Source organism: Squalius cephalus (assembly GCF_949319135.1).
Source record: "Squalius cephalus genome assembly, chromosome: 3".
Taxonomy (NCBI): Eukaryota; Metazoa; Chordata; class Actinopteri; order Cypriniformes; family Leuciscidae; genus Squalius; species Squalius cephalus.
This window is the reverse complement of record NC_137124.1, coordinates 13,522,454-13,545,566: the sequence shown is the minus strand read 5'-3', so window position 1 is coordinate 13,545,566 and position 23,113 is coordinate 13,522,454. Positions and strand designations below refer to the sequence as shown.

The 23,113-nt window shown below is 36.2% G+C and overlaps 1 protein-coding gene across 5 annotated transcripts in view; it reads right to left on the bottom strand.

The window, feature by feature from the left end:
* Positions 1-23,113, bottom strand: part of LOC307155888 (A-kinase anchoring protein 13) — a 77,987-nt gene that overhangs the window by 24,545 nt on the left and 30,329 nt on the right. For 3 of the 5 annotated variants that reach the window (XM_079866879.1, XM_079866880.1, XM_079866881.1), the window contains exons 7-12: positions 20,534-22,370; positions 19,375-19,457; positions 7,157-7,220; positions 3,621-3,742; positions 1,375-1,646; positions 324-371 (exon numbers count right to left, since the gene is read on the bottom strand). In XM_079866879.1, coding sequence (XP_079723005.1) covers positions 324-371; positions 1,375-1,646; positions 3,621-3,742; positions 7,157-7,220; positions 19,375-19,457; positions 20,534-22,370 — 2,426 coding nt within the window. The remainder of the gene's footprint in view (positions 1-323; positions 372-1,374; positions 1,647-3,620; positions 3,743-7,156; positions 7,221-19,374; positions 19,458-20,533; positions 22,371-23,113) is intronic. The other 2 variants (XM_079866882.1, XM_079866883.1) reach the window with 1 other exon arrangement.

Here is a 23,113-nt window from a genome sequence, read left to right as displayed (position 1 = left end):
TGCAACCATTTAAAACGTACCTCCTTATAACCTTTTTGGCATAAAGCGTTCTTTAAAAGTTAGTCAAGAACCCTAATGTTCTATACAGAACCCCACTGAACCTTTTTTTCTAAGAGTGATATTAGAGTGCAACAGTAGGGTTCCAGAGCTAAAAATGATATTCATCTTCATCACATACTTTTTTTTTTATACATACCAAAGATTGTGTTAAATTGCCAAATTCCCAGTACTGTAATTTGCTAGCATAAAAATAGGAATCACTGTTGCACTCTATAGGGATTTCAGATATCAAATACTTGGATATAAAAAAAAACACAAGATACCTTCTTCTGTAAAAGACAGGTCTGTTGTCTCCTGTACTTCGTACAGAACTGGAAATGGAAAGATGATGAGAGGTATGAGATGACATGGAAATATGAGAGATCTTAAGTAACTACTATGACTTAAAATATCTGTATAACAAGAGTCTTGGAAGGGTAAAAATTAAACTAGTAAAGCATTGAATTACTTCTAGATATAGAGTGAATGCAAACCAGTAACAAAGGGAAGAGCGAGGTGAGAATGACTAGAGCATGCAAAGGCTTGAGGATGTCACATGATCAAGAAGTGTGAGTGATGTCATTCTCAGAGCATGTCTTGTTTTGGTGTGTCTGTTTGAGGTGTTGATGCATTTTAAATTCAGTGTGTTCTGAGTAGGAGCGTATTCAGCGTTTCAAAACCTAAAAACCCAAATACATTTGAGCAAATTGGTTTCTGTGATTAGATATCAATTTTCATCATATTCCTTTTTTATATTACGTTTTCAACATATACATTAATTAATGATTTTATTTAGCAAGGATGCTTTAAACTGATCAAACGTGACAGTAAAAGACATGTATAATGTTATATGTTTCTTGAGCAGCATATTAGAATGATTTCTGAAGGATCATGTGACACTGAATACTGGAGTAATGATGCTGAAAATTCAGCTTTGCATCACAGGAATAAAATATATTTAAAAATATATTAATATGGAAAGCAGTTATTTTAAATTGTAATGACATTTCACAATATTACTGTTTTTACTGTATTTTTTATCAAACACATGCCGCCTTGGTGAGCATAAAAGACTTATTTCTTTTGAAATCTAGTCTGTCTGCAAATTTTCAGAAATTTTTTTTTTCATATTTGATTAGAAAAAAGGACCATTAAGATTTCTTACATTGCAATATCATCATGACAATTAAGCAGACTCCAATCCATAATTCACATTACATTAATGCAAAAAAAAACTTTCTTTATTTAATATTAATTTAGATTTATTTTGTATTTTTTTATTACTACTGAGAAGCACTTTTTCACAAAGCAGAAAAACACTGGTCCAAAGAGTACCTGCGCTGGTTCATTTCTTCTTCCCCTCCCTGGTTCTTCCCAGGACCCCAGCTGTGTCTGCGGAACGGAGAGAGCGAGCGCACGGTGGAGCGGAAGAGAGAGGCGGGGAGCGGCACCTCGGTTAGCCTGTCTTTGGCCTCCTCTTCTTGCCGTACCTCCTCAGAGCTCTCGGCCGAGGAGCTGGGATGGCCCACGCTGGCTGTGTCGTCTGTGGAGGAGCAGGAGACGGACACCTCGCTCGTGCTGTCACCTCCACCTACTGCCTCCTGACCCTGAGCAAGAAACACCAGTCAAACTCAAATTAACCAACAGACAGATGAAACATTATTCAGCACAACAAAGATTGGTTATATCTTATCAATGATAAATGGAAAGTGTGCAAAAGAAAAATGGTTCAACATGAACTCGAACATAAATGCTATTAAAAAGGTATTTGACCAAGTATATAATTAAAAAAAAAAAAAAAACGTGATGGGGAAAATAAAATTCTAAAAAAGTTTTTATCTTCTGTTTTTGGAAACATTCTATAATTTGGCCAGTGTTATTTTAGTATTATTTATATACTATTAATAATTTATTTTATACATTTCTATTTATTTTTTTAATACAGTTTTAGTTTAATAATTTTAGTACTTTGACTTCAGCTAGTTTCCATGGCAACATTTCAAAAAAAATTGTTCAAGTTTACATTTTTCATCTAATATTTATATTTATTTCAGGATTATTGAAAATTTGAATAGTTTTAGTTATCAATAGCAACACTGATCCTGACCTCATGGCATTGAACAGATTAGCAAAAATAACAAGCAGGTTTCACCCCAAACAATACCCTTAATTGTCATTGGTCGGTCAAACAGAAAGTCCCGCCCCCAAGCTCACGCCATTGGTTGAGCCGGTCAGGATGCTCAAATTATTTTAGGGTTAAATTAATTTTAGGTGAACATCCATGGGCTAATTAGAAGAAAGTATTTAAACATCGAACAATAACACACTTCACTTCATGTCTATTGTTGATTACATTTTAAATTACATATGAAATGTAATACTTTAGAAATAGACTAAAGACTAAAGTTTAAAAAGCTTGCATTGAGAAAAGTGTTGATCATTCAACATTTAACAGACAGAAATGACATAATCATAGTATTTGCTTTTTTTTTTGGTTTTAGAGTTTTTTCCCTCAAATTGAATCTAATAATCAATTATCTTATTTGACTCCTACTTACACTCCACTGTAAACATGTCTGAACTGTAAGAGTTAGTTTATCTCAGACTTGCATGCATCTCTAAGACTGACTCACTCACTCACAAACTTGAAGCAGTCGTGAGGTTTCTTGGTATGAGGTTTTGATGAGTGTATTGTGCCGAGCACTGGTGGCGTGAGACAAGGTGAAGAGGATTTGAGCTTTTGACACACATTGAGGTTTTTGTTGGTGCTCTGGGTGGGGGATGAAAGCCCTCTATTCATGTGCCACTGAAACAGCTTCTATTGAGCATGTGTGCAAGGAAGCAGAGGGGGTGGTTTATAAGCGTGTGTGTATGAGGTTTAAAAGGGTTCTAGAGAACTTATAACCACGTGGAAAAAAAAACCCTCCGGTGAATTTTAACATTTAGGTGTCCTAAAAAAAAACAGACCTGTAGTCACATGATCACATAAAGTGGCCAATTCTGAGATCAAATGATACGTATGTATCATAGCGCAGGTGAAAAACCATGACATTAAACACAATTATTTCATCCTATTGACAGCCATTGTTTCATATTTAATCTACCAGTGCTCAAATGTTTGAAAATCACTGTGCTAAAGCATCACTTTTACGATTCCTCATACTTCGGTTAATGATTTTTTAAAGCACTTAACCCATTAATAAACTTGCATCCAGCATGTTGTGCTACAGACATGAATTAACCCTTGAGCAGACTAACAATTTTGCCAGCTGGATGATAAAATTGGGAAAAATTCTAAATAAATAAATAAATAATTAATGAATTAAAAAATGCATTACAAAAATAAATGATAAAATATACTATAAAGTTATAAAAATGATCAATTAAAAATAACTTACTAATTAAATAACTAACTAAATATATAAATATGGGAGACAGCCAAGCCATATCTAACACTTGGCCAGTGAGCAACCATCCACAAATGCCCAAGGAACCACTCAGAGCAACCACAAAATGTCCTATGTGGCAAAAAACACTCATATTTACTAGAGAAAATATAGCCTGTTTATTCTTTCTCTTACCTTTCTGAAGACATTGTCCTCTCCAGTGTCAGGACTGAGAAATCCATCTGTATCGCTGCCTGAGTCTCGAAATGTGACTGTTTCTGAATTGCAAGTGTGAAACTCTGGATACTGTGAACTCTCTGCAACAAACACGCACATAAACACACATTTACACAATGACAGACCAATTTAAAGCTGTGTGCTAAAAGTCTCTAAATAAGTTCTCTTACTCAAGCCCAATTTTACAACAGCACATGTATTCACTACAGCAAAGTCTGACAAACCTGGTGCGGTACTGACAGATGCTTCAAAATTGTATCATAGCGTGGGTAAAACCATATCACGTGGGAGAGGAAACCATCATGACAAACCTCAACAGATTCCATCACCTAGAAAAAAATACCGCCTGTTTCCTTCGCTCTCTCTCGCTTTCACTTTCTACTGGGTTTTTTTAAGTGCAACACATTCTCTATATACGCTTAGTGTAAGTGAACAGGATCTGGGATCAACACCAGTATATCTGTCACAAGAGTGTGAGCTTTGTCAGCTGTCTAACTGCCCACAGGTGGCTCCATGTCTTGGGAAGTGAAGGAGGGGTCTCGCTAAAACCACTACAGCTGCCCGTTCTCAATGTGTGTGTGTGCTCTTAATGAACCAATGCTGTAGTAAAAGCAAACATCATTACAAACAACTGAGAATATAAACACAGGCCACGACAGGCCTCTGAGAAGAACGACAGCATTTAGTATCTATATATCACAGTTTCGTTTCAATGACAAAAATATTGTCTGAATGTTCTTGACATGATTCATTTGATGAAGGTGATGTGTCATTTTTCAGAAGTAAAAAAAAAAACCTGTCCCAGTACCTGGAAATTGAAAACACTGGGGCTCTGTTTTTGCTTCTTAACATTGTCAGTAAGTGTTTTGTACATTTTGTACAAGATAAAAGCATTTCAAAACAAACGTCCTGGTTAAACATTAAAGCACACTAGAGTGATAAACCGTGTAAATGGTTTCCATATTTTGTCAAATGTGACAAAATACAAAATTATTCACAAATAATGATTTTTTTCTCTGAAAAACTGAGGTGAATAGGCTCAGATCAATGAGGCCTACGATCAATCAGTTCCAAAAAGAGATACAAAACCTGTGCTAATTGAAAGAAAACAAGTCGACAAAAAGATTGACTCCAATATTTGGTGAAATTATAGCATAACGAGCGATTTACAAGAAATTTTTAAAAGGCTGGTCATTTTTGAAGGCGTTACAGGGTTTTCAACACAGTTTAAGGGTTACATAAAATGTCAAATAAAACCTAACTTTATTTCAACATGGTTTTCAAAGCATTGTACTGTGATGAAACTGCAACGCTGTTAAATGCTGTAATAAGGTGTCATGCTTACAAGGAAGTGATCAATAAATATCACCCTTCCAACTAAGTTGTGTGTTTAAAGGGATAGTTCGGCCAAAAATGATATTTAACCCATGATTTACTCACCCTCAAGCCGTTCGAGATGCATATGTCAATCTTTTTTCAGACGAACACATTTTCAGTTATTTTAGAAAATGTCTTAGATCTTTCAGTGGTTATAATGTGAAGTTATGGGGTCCACCTCCTTCAAGTCCCAAAATGTGCATGTATCCTTCACAAAAGTAATCCATCCGGCTCCTTCTGAGGGTAATCCGTGCGGTTTTGTCGTAAAAATATACATATTTAAAACTTTACTTACTTTAAATATGTATATTTTTACGACAAAACCGCAAGGATTACCCTCAGAAGGCCTTCGTTTATCCCCCTGGAGCCGGATGGATTACTTTTGTGAAGGCTGCATGCACATTTTGGGACTTGAAGGAGGTGGACCCCATAGCTTCACATTATAGCCACTGAAAGATGTAAGACATTTTCTAAAATAACTGAAAATGTGTTCGTCTGAAAAATGATTGACATATGCATCTCGAACGGCTTGAGGGTGAGTAAATCATGGGTTAAATATAATTTTTGGCCGAACTATCCCTTTAAGAAAATCCAGTCAGGGGAGTCTAACTGGGAAAAAGAAAGCTATAGGTCACTACATATTCACAACAGGACAAACAAATCATTCTGTATGGTTCAAACACACTTTTCATTAAACAGGAGATCTCTTTCAGCACTGCATCATATGTAGGTTATGAAGGTACAAGTAAAGGTACAAGTAAAGATAAAGTCATCATGCTCCTCTATACAAGCATCAAGCATACTATCTTCTGTTCCATGCTTCATTTGAGAACTAACAGAGTTCAATCTCTGTAGACACACTCCAACAACGCAACTTCACATCGCAAAGTTCCCGCCTTCCTGAGAAACTAGCAAACCATACATATTGTATAGAAGCCTCAAAGGGACAAAAGTCAAAACAACCTGTTCAATTCTAAGGGTCAGAGAGAGGGTGGAAATGTTTTTGCTACAAGAAACTATGACTAACTTTACAGCTTGACTATCCTGTCTAACAGACAGCATCCCGACAGTCATGGACCCTCATAAGTGAGAACACATGCCACATTAAAAAGAGCTCATCACATGAAGTGCATGAGCAATGTGACTCACGAATGATTCAAATAGAAAATTGTTAACATGTTACTAGGCTTACTTCATAAGCATAAACATACCTAGGAACAGTTTAAGAACATAAAAGTAGACATTAAAAAACATAAATTACTGTTCAAAGGTTTTGAATTATTAAGACTTTTTAATGTTTTTGAAAGAAGTATCTTATGCTCACCAAGGCTGCATTTATTCAATCAAAAATACAACTAGTTAACTATTATTACAATTTAAGTTAAGTTTTATGCTTTAAAATGTAATTAATGTAGTTAATTAATTCCTATGATGGTAAATGGAAATAATTCTAATAGGCTGATTTGCTGAAACATTTGCAAGAAACATTTCTTATTATTATAAATAAAATAAATATGAAGCAATAAAGGAAAATTATGATTTCCACATTATTAAACAGCAAAAACTGTTTTCAACATATATAATAATAACAACCATTATTAATAATTGAGATTCAATAATAATTTTTAATAACTGAACAGCAAATCAACATATTAGAATGACTTCTGAAGGATCATGTGACAATAAAGACTGGAGTAATGATGCTGAAAATGTTGCTTTGCCATCACAGGAATAAATTATATTTTAAAATATATTAAAATAGAAAGCAGAAAACTATTTCAGAATATGCAGTTTTTGCTCTATTTTTAATCAAATAAATGCAGCCTTGCTGAGCATAAAGACAACTTTCAAAAACAACAAAAAATTATATCAAACTTTTAAATTATGGTGTTTATTTAGAGTTCATATTTCTCTGGACTCAATGCTGACTTATTAAACCAATTACTGCACTGTAACATTACCTACAGGGTTAAATATACCTACAAATTCAAATATGATCATCTGTGTAATTTGTATAATTCCATATGAAGCCATAAGACAAAATAAGACCCTACTAGGTAAACAATAGCATTGATTAACGTCATCGACAATATGATAGCAGGGATGTGTGATCTTACCTGGGGACAGGCTGTGTCTCTTCTGAGAAACACTGGAACACAATGTGTCTTTGTCTCTGTGGATCTGGAGACAGAAAGAGGAAGATATGGTTTTATGCATGTGACTGTCTAACTGGAAAGAATTGCTTGACATACTGAAAAAAATAATAATAAACATCAGATGAATGACAATACAACTTGAAAAAAATATTTTTTTTTCTAATTGCTGAAATGGTCAGTGAAAATGAGGGTTGCTAACAAAAGCATAGGAAACAGGGAAACAGAAGCAGCAGCTTCGCTCACATATGCTCAGAGACTGCAGCATACATGAAGTTTGAGCTCAGTCTGCGGTTTGTGGAGCCCGTAACAGCTGCATCTCACTCATCATAGACCACACACCACCTCACACCAGCCCTGAGGGACAACGGAGGCTTCAGCAATCAGGATCCAATGATGAGATGGTCCCCACAAGCCAGACATCCAAACAAACTACACTGCTGGCTGGATTCAATCCAATTACATAGAAGAAATAAAGGCTGCAAAGGTAAAACCAGCATCTAAAACAGACTCAGCTCAAATATGATAAGCTATGTTTGTGTGTGAAGAGAAGTTGTGCGCTACAGTAAATTCCCTGTCTTAATCCATAGTTACATTTAATAAAATACAAAAATGTTTAAAAAAATGACTAGTCTTGGAAGTATCAGTATAAATGTGTTGAAAACTACATTGTAGTTTTAAACTCTTTGCCCTTAGTTACCAGCAAAAGCGTGTTAATGAACATATGGAGCTAAAAGAGAAAACATTAGCATGTAGGCTAACTATCGGCTGAAAAACTGCCATAGTTATATGAAGTTCACAGGTGTGCACTTTTTTGAAAAGCTTCGATTGTTGCTCATTTTTAATAATAGCCTATAAACATACCTGTGGCAACACATTAGTTGAATTGTGCAATATGTTAATACCAAGTGTGCCTCAAGTCCTGAAAAGTGAAGCCAGAACATTTCGATCGCCCCCAGGTGGTTGGATGCAGTATAGGTCATAAACCCCGCCCTCTCCATGTAATCTAATGGGACGTAAGACAAACTAAACTAATCAAATTGAAATTACAAGTCAAATAAAAAAATTTCCAAAGATGGTTTCTGTCATTTTAGGAAGTTTGTATCATGCTGATGTAAGTTCAAGTGTTCTTTTTTAAATAAGTTTGGTTTTAGTTAGTTATGATGCCATAAAAACGAGAGTGTGACTTCATGATTGACAGCTGTGATTGACAGCTTGTCTGAGGGAAGTAGTCACTGAGTCACCAATGGACTTTTTTGGGGATTTTCGAGAGGAGATTGGAGCTTCAACTTTAATTTCTACATTTCCATAACTGTTTATTTCGCACGACATAATGAGTTGTTCTGCAGTAAACTGTACTAACTGATCATCTTGGGGCTCCAAGATGTCAGCACCATATTTGGACATTGGCTGCTTCACTTCTCTGCAATGGAAGAGATTGAAGGTGGTAGTCTGTATTTTTTTAGAGTATGTTATTACACCTAGTTGCACAGCAACCACACGCTAGTGAACTACAAGTAGGGGCCGTTTACGCTACACCGTTTTACAACTAAAAACTGCAAACTTTTTATGGGTTTTGACAGTTCATTTACGCAACAAGGGCGTTTGGATGCCTGAAAATGCAAACTTTTGAAAGTCGTTTTGACGACTTTGTCGCCTGTATGAGAAACACACTAAGTAAGAACTGTTGGGTTTTCAGTATGTTGCTGTTGTGTAGACGTACACTAAGGCAGAACCATTTATTGCAATTATTATAGTAGTAAATACTATTTATTATATGCTACCGGTCAAAAATTTGGGGTCATTTGGAGTCAGTATTAATTTAAAAAAAAATTAATTAATACTTTTATTCAGCAAGGACACATTTAAAAGATGTTACAAAATATTTATATTCCAATAAAATGCTGTTCTTTCTATTGATTAAACACACAAAGAATATTCCACAAAAATATTCAGCTAAAGTATTATTATTTTTTAACATTACATTTTATAAAATGTCAAAAAAGAAAAACATTATTTTAAATTGTACTAATATTTGGAAATATATCTGTTTTACAGTATTTTTGATCAAGTAAATGTAGCCCTTGTGAGTATAAGATACTTCTTTTAAAAACATTTCAAAATCTTACATTGTTTTATGTACATAAACGTAATTCGTCTTTTATCACATTGCTGATGTCGACATAAAAAAGCACTATAGAATGAGTGTGTTTTGCCATACCTAATTTATTTTAAGCAAACTAAGTCACATATATCTTGGAACTAAAAAGCATTAAAGTCATGGAGTATTAGCATTTCTTGTGTATCTTGTATACTGTACTTCCTTTTTCAAAGACCAGTTTCAGTCTGTATTAAGAGGTCCAAACACTGCCATGCCTGATTGCCTACTATATGTCAGCTTTTGATCTGAGGCAGTGAAAGGGTGAATACATACAGTCTATTGGAAATGTTTACACAGATCTCATGTTACTGGCAGTACTGGTACTGAACAGCAACCTGTACAAAGCTCCCACAATAGAAAGCCTGTATTAAAGCGACCTGCACAGCTGATGGTTATTCACTCGGCTGGAAAGCACAGTGAAAAGCTCTTTCGCCTTTGTTATAATCCAGCTACAGGGTCACACAGGTGATTCAAGATGGGACGGGGGAGAAAGATGGTCAGCAAAGGATACCAAGAGGGAGGGAATACAGGAGAAAAAACGTGAAGAAAAAGGACGAATGAGAGAAACCGCTTCTGATTTGACCCAGGAGCAGCTCACATTTCCATCCTGGCCAGGGAATAATTATGTTCACACCCTTTGAGCTTGTCAAAAAGCAAGTAGCTATGCATAGTTTTAAAGCAATTAACAATGCACAACACTCCATTGATGAGCACGTCCATGCCAGGGCTCTGACTATCGACTGTGTGCCTCTGGGAAGGAGAACACTGCTGTCTGTTGTCCCGAGCACAGACCCTGCCTACAGACAGGCCACAAAGCACAAGCACACACTCTTTGGGTTATTTATTTGTAGCAGTTCCCATCATAGTGTGATGGTATCTCACATGCACTGTCGCTGAAAAACAAATACTCTGATGTAAAAAAGATTATAAATGAAAAAGAGCTGGGGTTTTTTAGGCATAGGTGTCAGTGGTCAAACTATAAATGAGATCTACAGTTGTCAGTTTGTGACCTGGTAAATTGAGGGTTTGTGTAATTGTAAAGTGTACGCGATGCTTTCTTTGGATACATTTATCCTTTTGGGATTTTATTTTTAAGATTTGCTCACACTAAAATCAATGTCCAGGGGTAAAAATGTGGACTGTGAGATGATTTGAGAAAAAAAAATGTATAATGCACAAAACAATTACAGCCATTTATCATACACTACCATCAAAAAGTTTGGGGCTGGTATAAGATTTTTAATGTTTTTGAAAGAAGTCTCTTATATGGTCACCAAGTTTACCAAATTATTTGATAAAAAAAAACTGCAATATTGTAAAATATCATACAATTTTAAGTAATAGTTTTCAATTCTAATATGTTTTAAAATGTAATGTAATGTATTCCTCTGATGGTAAAGCTGAATTTTCAGCATCATTACTCCAATTTTCAGTGTCACATGATCCTTCAGAAATCATTAATATACTGATTTTCTTACTCAATTTAATAGTTACATCTTTGCTGAAATTTATATATATATATATATATATATACAGTATATAATATATAAAATATATAAAATATATAAATATATATATACTGTATGTACATACATACATACATACATACATACATGTATACATACATATGCATATACTATCGCAATGTGTATATGGTGTAAGCATATACTATCACAAGTTGAATGAAGTCCCTCTTTATCTATCTATCTATCTATCTATCTATCTATCTATCTATCTATCTATCTATCTATCTATCTATCCATCTATCTAATATATATATATATATATATATATACACATACTGTATGTATGTATGTATATATACTGTATGTATGTTTGCATGTATATATATATATATATATATATATATATATATATATATATATATATATATATATATATATATATATATATATATATATATATATATATATATATATATATATATATAGATAGATAGATAAAGAGGGACTTCATTCAACTTGCGATAGTATATGCTTATACCCTTAAAAAATAAATGTTCTTTATTGGCATTAAAGGTTTAATGAAGAACCTTTAACATCCATGTGTAACGGAGGCCAGCTAGTAGTCACTGTGTGAGAAAACCTCACTCCTCTGATCTCAATAGGCGCTCTAGCGGCAGATGCTAGGGGCTGCAGTCTTTAGCCTCCTTGTTAAAGCGCCTGATTCTCACACCAGAGACCTGAGTTCAAGGCCCGCACAGAGCGGGGCGAGTAGTAGCCGGGTAGAGGGATGGGAGTGAGGTTTAGGGGGCTGAGTGTAACGGACTGTATTTAAGAGTAAATGGAGTTGCATTTGTCAAGTTGCCATTAATTTCACTTTACTCAGTTCAAAATGCACTTTCTGAAAAAAGAGCTTGAATCCATAAATAACGACAAAAGGCAAACATAGAGCTATAGTGCAGCAGTTAGCACACAAACTCCTGACACATCGCGCTGTGATGCTCATGCAGGCAATGCAGGTTTGAGGCATTTCCTCTTTCTCCAATCTGATAAAGGAGAAAAAGCACATTGTAACATCAAATAGAAAACTGCATTATTAACTGCATGTCAACCCCTCTATTATATGATGCTCTAAATACACTGCACATATCTCTGGAGTTTCAAACCACTCTCCATAACACAGGCCCAAATCCTGAAGTCTGTTCAGAGCCAAACATGGCCCAATGTCCCTTTCCAGGATCTGGCACCACTGCCGTTCTCACTGCATATTTGCGGCGCTAGGAGAGAGACCAAAAAGGCAGTGCCAGCAGACTCCGTTGAACACAGAGAATTCAGAAGTGTACCCAATAAAAACACATCTGGTTTGAAAGTGCACAGACTGTGCGCTGGCTCTCGATGCATGCAGCGGGAACAAAAGCTGTGATACAAAAGCAATTGCTTTGGGAATAAATTTATGGCACGATAAGAACACGTTAATCAGTAAGTGAGACATTTTGAATCAAATTTTTGTGCCTGACGTTGCTATGTTCCTACAGGACCATTTTTGTTCCCAAGATCACGGTGTTTAATCTGTGCAAAGCTCCAAAATCTCCAGTTAGTGCTGATTGTAAAGATGGTGATTTTTAGTTGCAGTACAGCGCTATGTAGTCACTTGGCCGGCGGCCCGTTTCCATCATTCTCTCCAGGCTAAGAGCCAAAGGAAACCGTTAGGATTTGAGCAGCGGCTCCCAGACTGTCACCAAACTGAGCCGCCCCTTCGACTCACGCAGTTCTTGACCTCCACATGCATGCGCAAACACACACACTCATGCACAAACTCCATTTACAGTCAAAACATTGTATCTGAGCTTTCCCAGAGGCATTGCTCCAACCCAACAGCCATCCAGTCTTTAGGAGTCATTAAGAACGGAAGGCTCTTAAATCCATCTAGAGAAATGTACTGAATCAAATGTGCTAGATTGAAGTCATTAAGGAACAGTATTGGCAAACTATTTTACTTCTGAAATACAGTACAGTTTAAAAGTTTGGGGACAGTAAGTTTTTTTTAAGGAAATTAATACTTGGGTGGATGCATTAAATTGATCAAAAGTGACAAAAATATATCTTTTGAACTTTCAATTCATCAAAAAATCATGATAAAAATGTATCATGGTTTCCATAAATATATTAAAGGGGTCATATAATGGTACATGCACTTTTACAAGTTGATTGTACTGAAATGTGTGTTGGCAGTGCCTGTACACAACCATCATAAAATGATAAAAATCCATCCAGTGTTTTTTTTTAATCTCCTTATATGTTTTCCCCTGTCTCTAATCAAGCCGTTCGACCGTGTGACGTCACACGGTCGGACGCCCCTCCCACGATTGTTGATTGACAGCAGCCTTTCAAATCAGACCCGCCCTCGCTTGTGAGCGAGTTGTCAGTCATCATAGTCCACGCGGTCAATGTTGATACTGGAGCACTGTCTATGAGCAGAATGGCGTCTAAGCGATTGTGGTGTTCTGTTCTTGGGTGTAATAAGGAACACAGCAGTCATTTTGATGTTCCTAAAGCCGAACCGCTGAAGACGCAGTGGCTGAGTTTTGTTTTCGAAAGGAATATTCCCCACGATCAACGTCAATGCTTTCATGTTTGCGCGAATCATTTCACCAGACTGCTTTACAAACGAGGGTCAGTAACGTTATAAAGCTGGTTTTGCTAAGAAGCTGCTCCTGAAAAAAGGATCAGTACCAACTATTCGTGTTCCTGCTGCACCTCCAGAAGAACTGAAGTGAGTGTAACATTTTATTAACCTTTATACTAATATTTATATTAATCTTTGCAAATCGCTTGCAGGCTTCATGAAGAATGTGGCTGTTTACACTCAGGGTACATTACGGCATGTTGTCTATGTACGACGTTCTCAATATAATTCACAATCCCAGTTTATAATGAACAACGCGTTATGGTTATTGTGTTATTATTACAAACGGTGTACGCACAGAACAGAGGGGCGGGTCGGGTGAGCAAAGCTCATTATCATTTAAAGACACATGCACTTAAACGGCGTGCTGAAAATAGAGCTGTTTTTGACCGGGTAAAATGAGTGTTTTCTTACAATACTAATGAGAATTTTTAATTAAAGTATATTACAAACTTTTAATTTAGACCCTAAAGAATCATATTAGTTTGTACAAAAATGGCATTATATGACCCCTTTAAGCAGCACGGCCATTTTCAACACTGATAATAATAAGAATTGTTTCTTGAGCAGCAAATCAGCATATTGAAGGATTTCTGAAGGATCATGTGACTGGAGTAATGATGCTGAAAATTCAGCTTTGCATCATAGGAATAAATTACATTTTCAAATAAATTCAAAGAGAAAACCATTATTTTAAATGGTAATAATATTTCAGAATATTACAATTCTCACTGTATTTTTGATAAAGTAAATGCATCCTTGGTGAGGCATCCTCTTCTTTCAAAAACACAAACAATCTTACAGACTCCAAACATTTGAATGGAAGTGTATTAAGTATTTCTGAGTGGAAAAACCATATTCAATCAAAAATTTTCTGGTGTGGGACTTAATTTATCAATCAGGAAATAACTTGATTTTGGAAAGTGGACTATGACAAAAGGTTGAAAAATAAGAGTGATTGATCCCCTTAAAAGGAAAGTAGTTGAGATTTTTACAAAGACATGTATTGTACTTCTTAAGAATATTGTGCAATGATGAATCATTTACCATAAAACTGAATTCTGTTTATGTTGACTTAAGTGTATTGAATCAACTGTGCTGAATCAAATGAATTGCCATGTGAGAGAATAGTTACATTTGAGATACACAAAAGATTTATGCCGGTAACATTGAACACATACAGTTCAATAGCTTATTGAGAACTTGAGGATTTGAGGCTGGAAAGAAATGACATCTGTGCTAATGGTTGTAAAGACAGATCAAGCCTCACATTTTCAGTGCCTGATCAAACTGGCAGATCAGTGCTTCAGGGTATTTGTCTGTTGAACCAAATTAAACGGCTGAAAACAAGCCGCACCTTGTGCACACACACACACACACACACACTTCAGACTGTATGACATGAAGTGTGAATGCCAGATGTCTCAACAAAAGAGCTATGAATCAACAAATAAGACATGACACTGTTTGGGCACACAGAAAGAACAGCTGAGTGCAGAGATTCCTGAATGGGACGCCAAAGAGCATGTCTATCACATTTGGCAAAAACAGACGCTTTCTAAGCAGAAACTTAACCTTAGCTTGGAAAAACACTGCAAGTTATTGATACTCTTTGACTCCTATGAAAAACATATACCATTCAGTACATACAGTATATAGGAAAGATCATAAAGCTTGCGATCTGTTCTGAAACTCTAGTGAGACTATTTCAAAGTGAACTCAAACATTTATCATCACAATCCTCCAAGATCAACGTATCTAATTGTTGATGGTGTCCACATTTATTTTATAACACTGTATTCTTACAACATATCTCTCAACTTTGCTATTTTATGCTATTATCCAAATACAAAATGTACAACTACTGATATACTCAACTAAAATAGATATATTAAGCATTGTAATGTTTGCTAATGAATTATAAAACAACATTACCGCACAAGACTTGTGCAGTGGACCTCAAGTTTAAAACCTACAAGTCATATTAAATAAAGTCCCAATGCAACAGCACTGAATGCCAACATTTCAGATCTCCTTACCTTGATCAAAACTACATCCACAGTTCTCTCTCCTTTGGCACACAAACTATACCTCCGCTTGTATCGTTCGTACATCTTTCCAACACACGCAAGGAGAAACTGTGACACTGAACAAAGCTTATTTCCCACATGAGGTCCTGACAGGCACAATCTCCATGGCTCAAGCGTTTGGAAAAATGAGACGCTCCTAATCTTTCACATCTGTGTGAAGGGCCGGCCCCTTTCCCTCGCTCATCCCCCACTCCCCTCTTCTCTCTCTCTCTCTCTCACACACACAGACAGTCGCATATGCAAACAGTCTCTTTTCCTCTTTCGTTGCGCCTACCACACCATCCCAACCCTATCGGCTTTTCTCACACATCTGCACATGGGTCATTCCTGCTATGCAGTGCATTTTCCCCATGTGCTTTAATATATTGGATCAACTATTATTTACACAATTTATATAGTTTGGTTCACAATTAAGTGACCATGAATTTAAACTCATTTCCTTGAGGAGCTCATGTTTATATTCACAGTGCATCTACTCTGCAAGGAAATGAGTTTAAATTCATGGTCACTTAATTGTGAACCAAACTATATAAATTGTGAATATAACATTTGATTGTTGTCATGCTGCACCAACTAATATAAAAAACATCATTTAAAAAATTATTTCTCTAATCAAAGATCAATCTATAGCCAGGGTTGTTATCATTGACTGAAACTATAACTATTAAAAACACTTAGATTAAGCAAAAAATTATCTTTAACAGTCGTTAACTGAAATAAAATATGAGATATATATATATATATATATATCACACACACACACACACATACATAGGTGAAAGTATAGCAATAAAAAGCATATCAACTTTCCCTGCTCTTAGTTTTTTTAATTTCCCAAAACTAACAAAAGCCAGTTCCTTGATGATATCATCCTCCAGGAAGTGACATCAATTGGCTAAGAAAACAACAGCGCTAGTATCAGCAAGTATTAGAAATGGATTTGAGGAATTGGTTGTTAATTTAGCTTTTTTTTTTTTTTTTTGGTGAAACAAAACAAGCTGACAAGCAAGTTAACTGTCAAAAGCTCAATGAGGAAATGGCTAACTTTAGCTCTTAATGTTTTATCCTGTTAATTGAGTTGCCATTGTATAAATAATCAAGTAATTAAAGTATCTTAGCTTGACCAGAGTATACTTCTGATATACCCTTTTATAGAAATGCTTCCTTGTTAGCATTTTTACCAAGTTAGAAAAAAATACCGCAGAACAAAAATGACCCAAATAGTCACCTTTCTCTCTCTGTCACAGTTCTCCTTCCCTCTCTGAATCGAATGATCCCTGCAGGAAAGCATGTCCGGTGGGACACACTGACAACAGCCCTGATGCCTTTCTGATTGACACCACCATTGAAACGTTGTCAAAGCTTCTCAGTGTTTTGCGCACCATGTATATACACAATCACAAACACACCCTCTGCCCAGAGGAAACGAGGCAGAGCAACACCTACTAGTGATTTCTTCCATCTGCTCATGATCTCAGTCCAGAGGTGAACGAAGCAGAAACCGTGGCTTCGTGTTTGCCAGGATGGGGCTGGTTATAATTACCAGGAAAAGGCCTTCAGCACTTGTGGTTCACATAAAAGGGTAACCCCAGCCCCCCATTCCCCCAAACAGTTATAAAGAAACCTGTGGATGAACAGCTGGCCCAGAGGTCACGACATAAAACTGTCAACATCCAACAGGAGAACGGATAATCAACAGCTTTTTTTTTTTTCTACAGATCAAACCAAAGCACAGTGACAGTGTTACTTTTTGCCAACTGCTTTTTTTTTTAAACACACTATATTTTTCACCCATTTATTGTAAGCATTCAAAAATAGCATTCAAAAGTTTGGGTCATTAAGATTTTCTTGTTCGTTTTTTTTGTTAAAGAAATTATTACTTTTATTCAGCAAGGACACATTAAACAGATCAAAAGTGATAGTAAATACATTTCCTCAAATAGTTGAAAGCGGTCCGGTTCCAGTAACACCTTTTAAAAGACCCCCTGTGGTGTGTGTGTTTATACAGTATGTCTATGTGGTGGTTTTTAATATGCTTTAAGACAAACCATGTGCATAAATTAACAATTTTAATCATTTCTACAGTTAGCTGTATCCTCTAATATTTTTATCTAGAGCCAAATGTGCTTCATTCAAGCCTTTTCTGTTCTGAGCGCATTGCTTCTCACTTCCGCTAAAGCGCCACATTAAGAGCTGCAGATGTCGCGGTTATATTAACGACAGTAGTAAAAACAGTGAACAGCAAAATCAAATGATACATTCACTGAAACACTGCAGAAAATGAGAATACAGCAAATACCATTTATTTTATCTGTCAGGTAATTTACTCATATTTGTTGACTATTTTCACTCCAAAAAAGTATTGTCTGAACCTCCGCTGGGAAAGAAATATAGAGACTGGACATCTTGGAACTTTAATTGAATACCCTTGACATGGAGAATACCTGAACCACACACACACACACACACACACACGTAGTTTGCAGCCATCTCTATTCTCTGTTCCAGTCCTCTAATTTGAACTCTCACAAAATAAACAAATCCACATTGCTTCTGGACTTCACGCCTCAACGCTACCACATCCAGTGTTTCTGTGACCACAGACACAAAAGCAACTCTTTTACCTTGAATAATAGCAGCACAATCATGTTACGCTGTGTATGCAGCACTTCAGAGCAAACCAACAAAAATGAAGCCGAAAATAATGTCATCTGGTTGCATATACAAGGCTGTTCAAAAGTTTGGGGTAGGTAAAGAAATTGTATGTTTTTGAAAGAAGTCTCTTATGCTCACCAAGGCTGCATTTATTTAATCAAAAATACAGTCAAAATAAATAGCAATATTGTAAACATATTTTTACAATTTAAAATAACCATCTTCTATTTGAATATGTTTTAAAATGTAATTTATTCCTGTGATGCAAAGCTGAATTTTCAGCATCATTGCTCCAGTCTTCAGTGTCACATGATCCTTCAGAAATCATTCTAATATGCTTGTCTTGTACTCAAGAAACATTTCTTATTATGATCGTCAATGTTGAAAACAGTTGTGCTGCTTAATGTTTTTGTGGAAACCGTGATACATTTTTTAATTTTTTGGATCAATTTAGTCCATCTTTGCTATATCAAAGTATTCATTTCTTTTTTTTAAATCATCTTACTGACCCCAACGTTTTGAACGGTGTTGTATTTCTGTTCTTTAATCTGCACTGGCTATATACATACCAAGATATTACTGCTTTATGTAACACGTAAGGCTGAAGATGAAAGGGGAGGACCACATCTGTTATCAGTTACACGTGGGCCCGACACCATGGGGACTCGACCAAAATGCAGCCGAGTAACAGGACATTATGTTTTGTTTTTCATAGAAATATCACCCCTATTTGGAGCTCGGTGCTCAAAATGATTTACTTCAAAGTAACTGTAAATACTGACTCCTTGCTGAATGTTGAGCTTGCTGAAGGGATCATAACAAAAAATATGAGCTTATTTTGGTTTAAAAAAATAAAAGGTTTGACTTGTCTTGTTGGGTTTGCCAAGCATCATAAACAAACGTGGCACATAACATAACAGCCCAGCGTAACAACAGTCATAAGCATCCATCAAAATAAAACAAAAAATTGACAGTAAAAAAAACTTGGCAGCCCTAGAATTTTTGCAACCCAACAATCATGGGATGTCATTTAGTCATGTCACAACATACACCCATAACATATTTCATAAGTTAAGTGTAGTAAATTAAATATATAGTCTAAAAAACACTATATTTTTAGTACTAACCAGTGGTGCATCTTTTTTGTCCATGATATCTGGCCACATTGTCTTCTTAAAGTCCATCTGATCCTCCAGATGTGCATCTGACTCTGTAAGAGAACATTTAGCATTTACAATAACTTTAATCAGTCAGATATTAATTAGCAAAAAAGTAAAAGAACAAATAGTACAATAGTTCTTCATGAAAATAAAGAAAATAAATTATCATTGATAACTTTTTTTTTTTTTTAAAACAACCAAGTATTCGTTCACTCAAGAATGGAAAGTATGAGTCACTTTTTATTAAGTGATGAATGAACTAAAAACATGTCCTGCACCAACAAATACACAAACCAAACAGGGATATTTCTGGAAATTATAAGTCTGGCTATTTCGGTTCAGTTACGTAACTCCACTAAGATAACAATACCCCTTTAAAAACATGGGTGTACCAAATGTACTTTTTCGGTCACTGTGAGAACAGAGAAAAAAGGTCAGGAAATGGATGCTGACCTCGTCTTGTAACTTCACTTCCCTGGACATCCCATAATGACATCACCTGTTGCTAAGCTACATTTTGTTGTGTACATATATCATGATGAATACGCCCTGTTCTCTCAGGCGTGTGCTTGATGGAGGCACACAGACTACTTACAATTATTCTGTTGGATCTGAAAGGTATAATTACTTAATTTTGGTTTATTATGGAAGGCGGGTGCTTTTATAGAGACCGTTACGCAATCACACTGCAATATTCGATCAGTGATGAAATTCAACTTGGATCTTGGCAATGGATTTTAGTACATTTCTCCTTGATTCAGAACATTTCATGTTTTGGACCAGCAATACTGTTGAAGCAACAATAAATATACATGTCATCAAATGCATATGCTACTGTATTTTCTGTAATATATGTCACACTTATATTCCAAAGTACTTATATAATGCATGCACAAAGTGCAAACAGAGGTTTAGGTGAAGTTTAGTGTTTAAAATGTTCGTAAAAGTTTCCTTTTATATTCTGGTATTTTACAAATATGAATGTAATCAAATGTGACTTTTACACTGATTCAACTTGTGTCCTCTCAATGCAATTTTGACCCGGTGCAACTTAATCATGTGCCTACTTATTTTCCAGAAAATATGGTATATCATAAATATATATTTTTTTTATCATTCAACTCACCTTTCAGTAGGTCTTCTTCACCAACTGGTTGCCCAACCTCATGCACTGCAGATTCTACGGCTTGAGACATTGGATCTAAGATTTCCTGGGCTTGTTCGGGACATACAGAAGAATCTATAATGTCATTCTTATGACATACAGAAGAATCTATAATGTCATGCTTATCAAGTGCCTTAGAGACATGTAAGGCACCATCTACATGGTCACTGTGGATCAAAACACTCGTCAGATCTTCTGTATTGACTGCCAGGCTTTCCTCAGAGATTCCAGACTCATTTGTCTTAAATACAACAGGTATGTCTGAGGGATCAACTAGGACACCTTGATCTCCAGATTTATTTGTATTAACAAAAATTGCATTTCCTTCTGAAGACTCGATTTCTGATGTGCCCTGCGTGACCTCATTGTTTGAGGTCATATCCTGTCTGGGATCCTGAGAAGAGTCATCTTGGAGATTCACTTTCTCCATATCTGCAGGAATCGCAGACTCAAGAACTTCCTCCAGTGTTGCCTGAGCTTCAAAAATGGGTTTGTTCTCCTGATTCTCTTGGACGTTCTCCATCCCCTCACAGCAGGAACCTAAAATCACCTCAAGATCTTCAGGTTCTAATGTGTCCTCACTAGTTGCTGTAGGAGATCCAAGTTCTGGTCCAGGCTCAGTTTGTGATATATCGAAAGAAATTAACAGTCTCTGTCCGTCAACCTCACTTCCTTCTTCCACTGCATCTTCAATAATAGAAAGAATTGGATTTTCTACAGGCAACAGCTCTCGATTTATTTCATGCAGGCATGAAACATCCTCATGTTCAGCAACTGAAGTCATCGAGGTTGTATCACTAAGTTCCTCCTTCTGTTGTTCGGCATCTGTTTCCGAGTATGGCATTTCTAGAGTCTCCTGAAACTCTTCACTGGCATCTTCTTGATCAGAAGTTCTTGAAGAATCAAGATGGTCTTGATTACCTTCCAAATTACACCTGATATTCTCACAAACGCCTCCCTCAGATCCCTCCAGCGTATAAGTTCCTGGGTCACCAGTTTTATCACGAACGTCTCGGCAAACGTGAATTTCATTTTCAAACCAATTTTGGTTCAAGCAATCTAGAGGTGCATCTCCATCTGGATTTACTTCCGGTAGTTCCTTGCTTTCTTCTCGCACTTCCACTGGTTCTATGGGTTCTCTGTACCCATCCTCTTCCTCATCATCAGTCTCAGCACCCTGAGAAGATGATTCAACATCTGAGCTTTCCGGCGTGTCCAAAGACTGAGTAATTCCCATATCTCCTGCTTCAGCGGTGGGGTTACGCTCAGATAGCTCTTTCTCCTCCAATGCTTTCTCCTCTACAGAGTTGTGTTCTTTTTCCTGACTTTCCCCCGGTGCTTCACAGATTAAGTCGTCCGCTTTATCAGCTTCCTCTTTCTGTTGTCCGCAGGAAGAGGTTCTATAGGCTACGTTCACAGAATTGCTCTGCAAACCATCACCACTATCTCCAATGTCACCGGTACTAACTACACCAGCAGTTGAGCTCTCCTCTTGCGCTCTGCAATCAGTCTCACTGTTTTCACAAGCACACACCCACTTATCTTCACTATTGCCATTGCGTAGGAGAGCCGTGGCAGTTTCACAGCTGAGCGAGGGACCTCCGTCACCGTAATGATCCAGGCGGTCATTACATTCTCCTTTGTTTTCTTCTGTGCTAAAAGGAGTGAACCCTCGTTCTCTCGTACCAAGGGAGTCGTGCGGTGCCTCTTCACAAAAGCAAACTCTGGTCTCCAGGCCATGATCACATTCTTGGGCAATGTGCGGAGAATCTGAGCTCTGCTGAAACGCAACTCCTCCCTGAACATGAACAGAGAACAACAGCTTTAGAGTTTTCTCTCTTTCAAGCAATTCTCTAACTCTACAGTTATGTCAATGCAATGAATAGTAGATCTACAGTTGTTGGAGACTATTTCTGGTGGAGGTTGAAATCTGAGGGATATTTCTTGGCAAACAAGTTCCCCTCTGTTGCCTGCATAATAGTATGCATTCATTTAGCAGACATTTCCAAAAAATCCAACAAATGAGGAAGACAACACAGCGATTCATCCTAAAGAGGCAGTAACATGAGAAGTACAATGTTGTTCAGAATACAGGCTAAAATATATAAATAATGAAAAGTTATATATATATATATATATATATATATATATATATATATATATATATATATATATATATATATATATATATATATATATAGTTTTTAGTGTGTAATGGAGACACATTGTTTTTCATCAGAATTTTTTGCCTATTTGCACCTCACAATAGTAAACATTACATTTAAATGGGTTTGATAGAATAAAGCCATTGAATACTACCTAAACTTTGCATTTATTTATATGAATGTGTATTGTTACTATTATTTTCTCTAAAAAATATAATGTTGAAAAGAATTCAGCTTTGTCTTGCACTTTCAATCATATCAAGCTGTGACAATTCCAATTAAAATTAACAATAGTGTTTTTTATGAGTTGATCTTTTTAATATCACATTTTTAACCACATGGTTCAAACTGAAGTAACGTTTCCCTTACAGTTGCA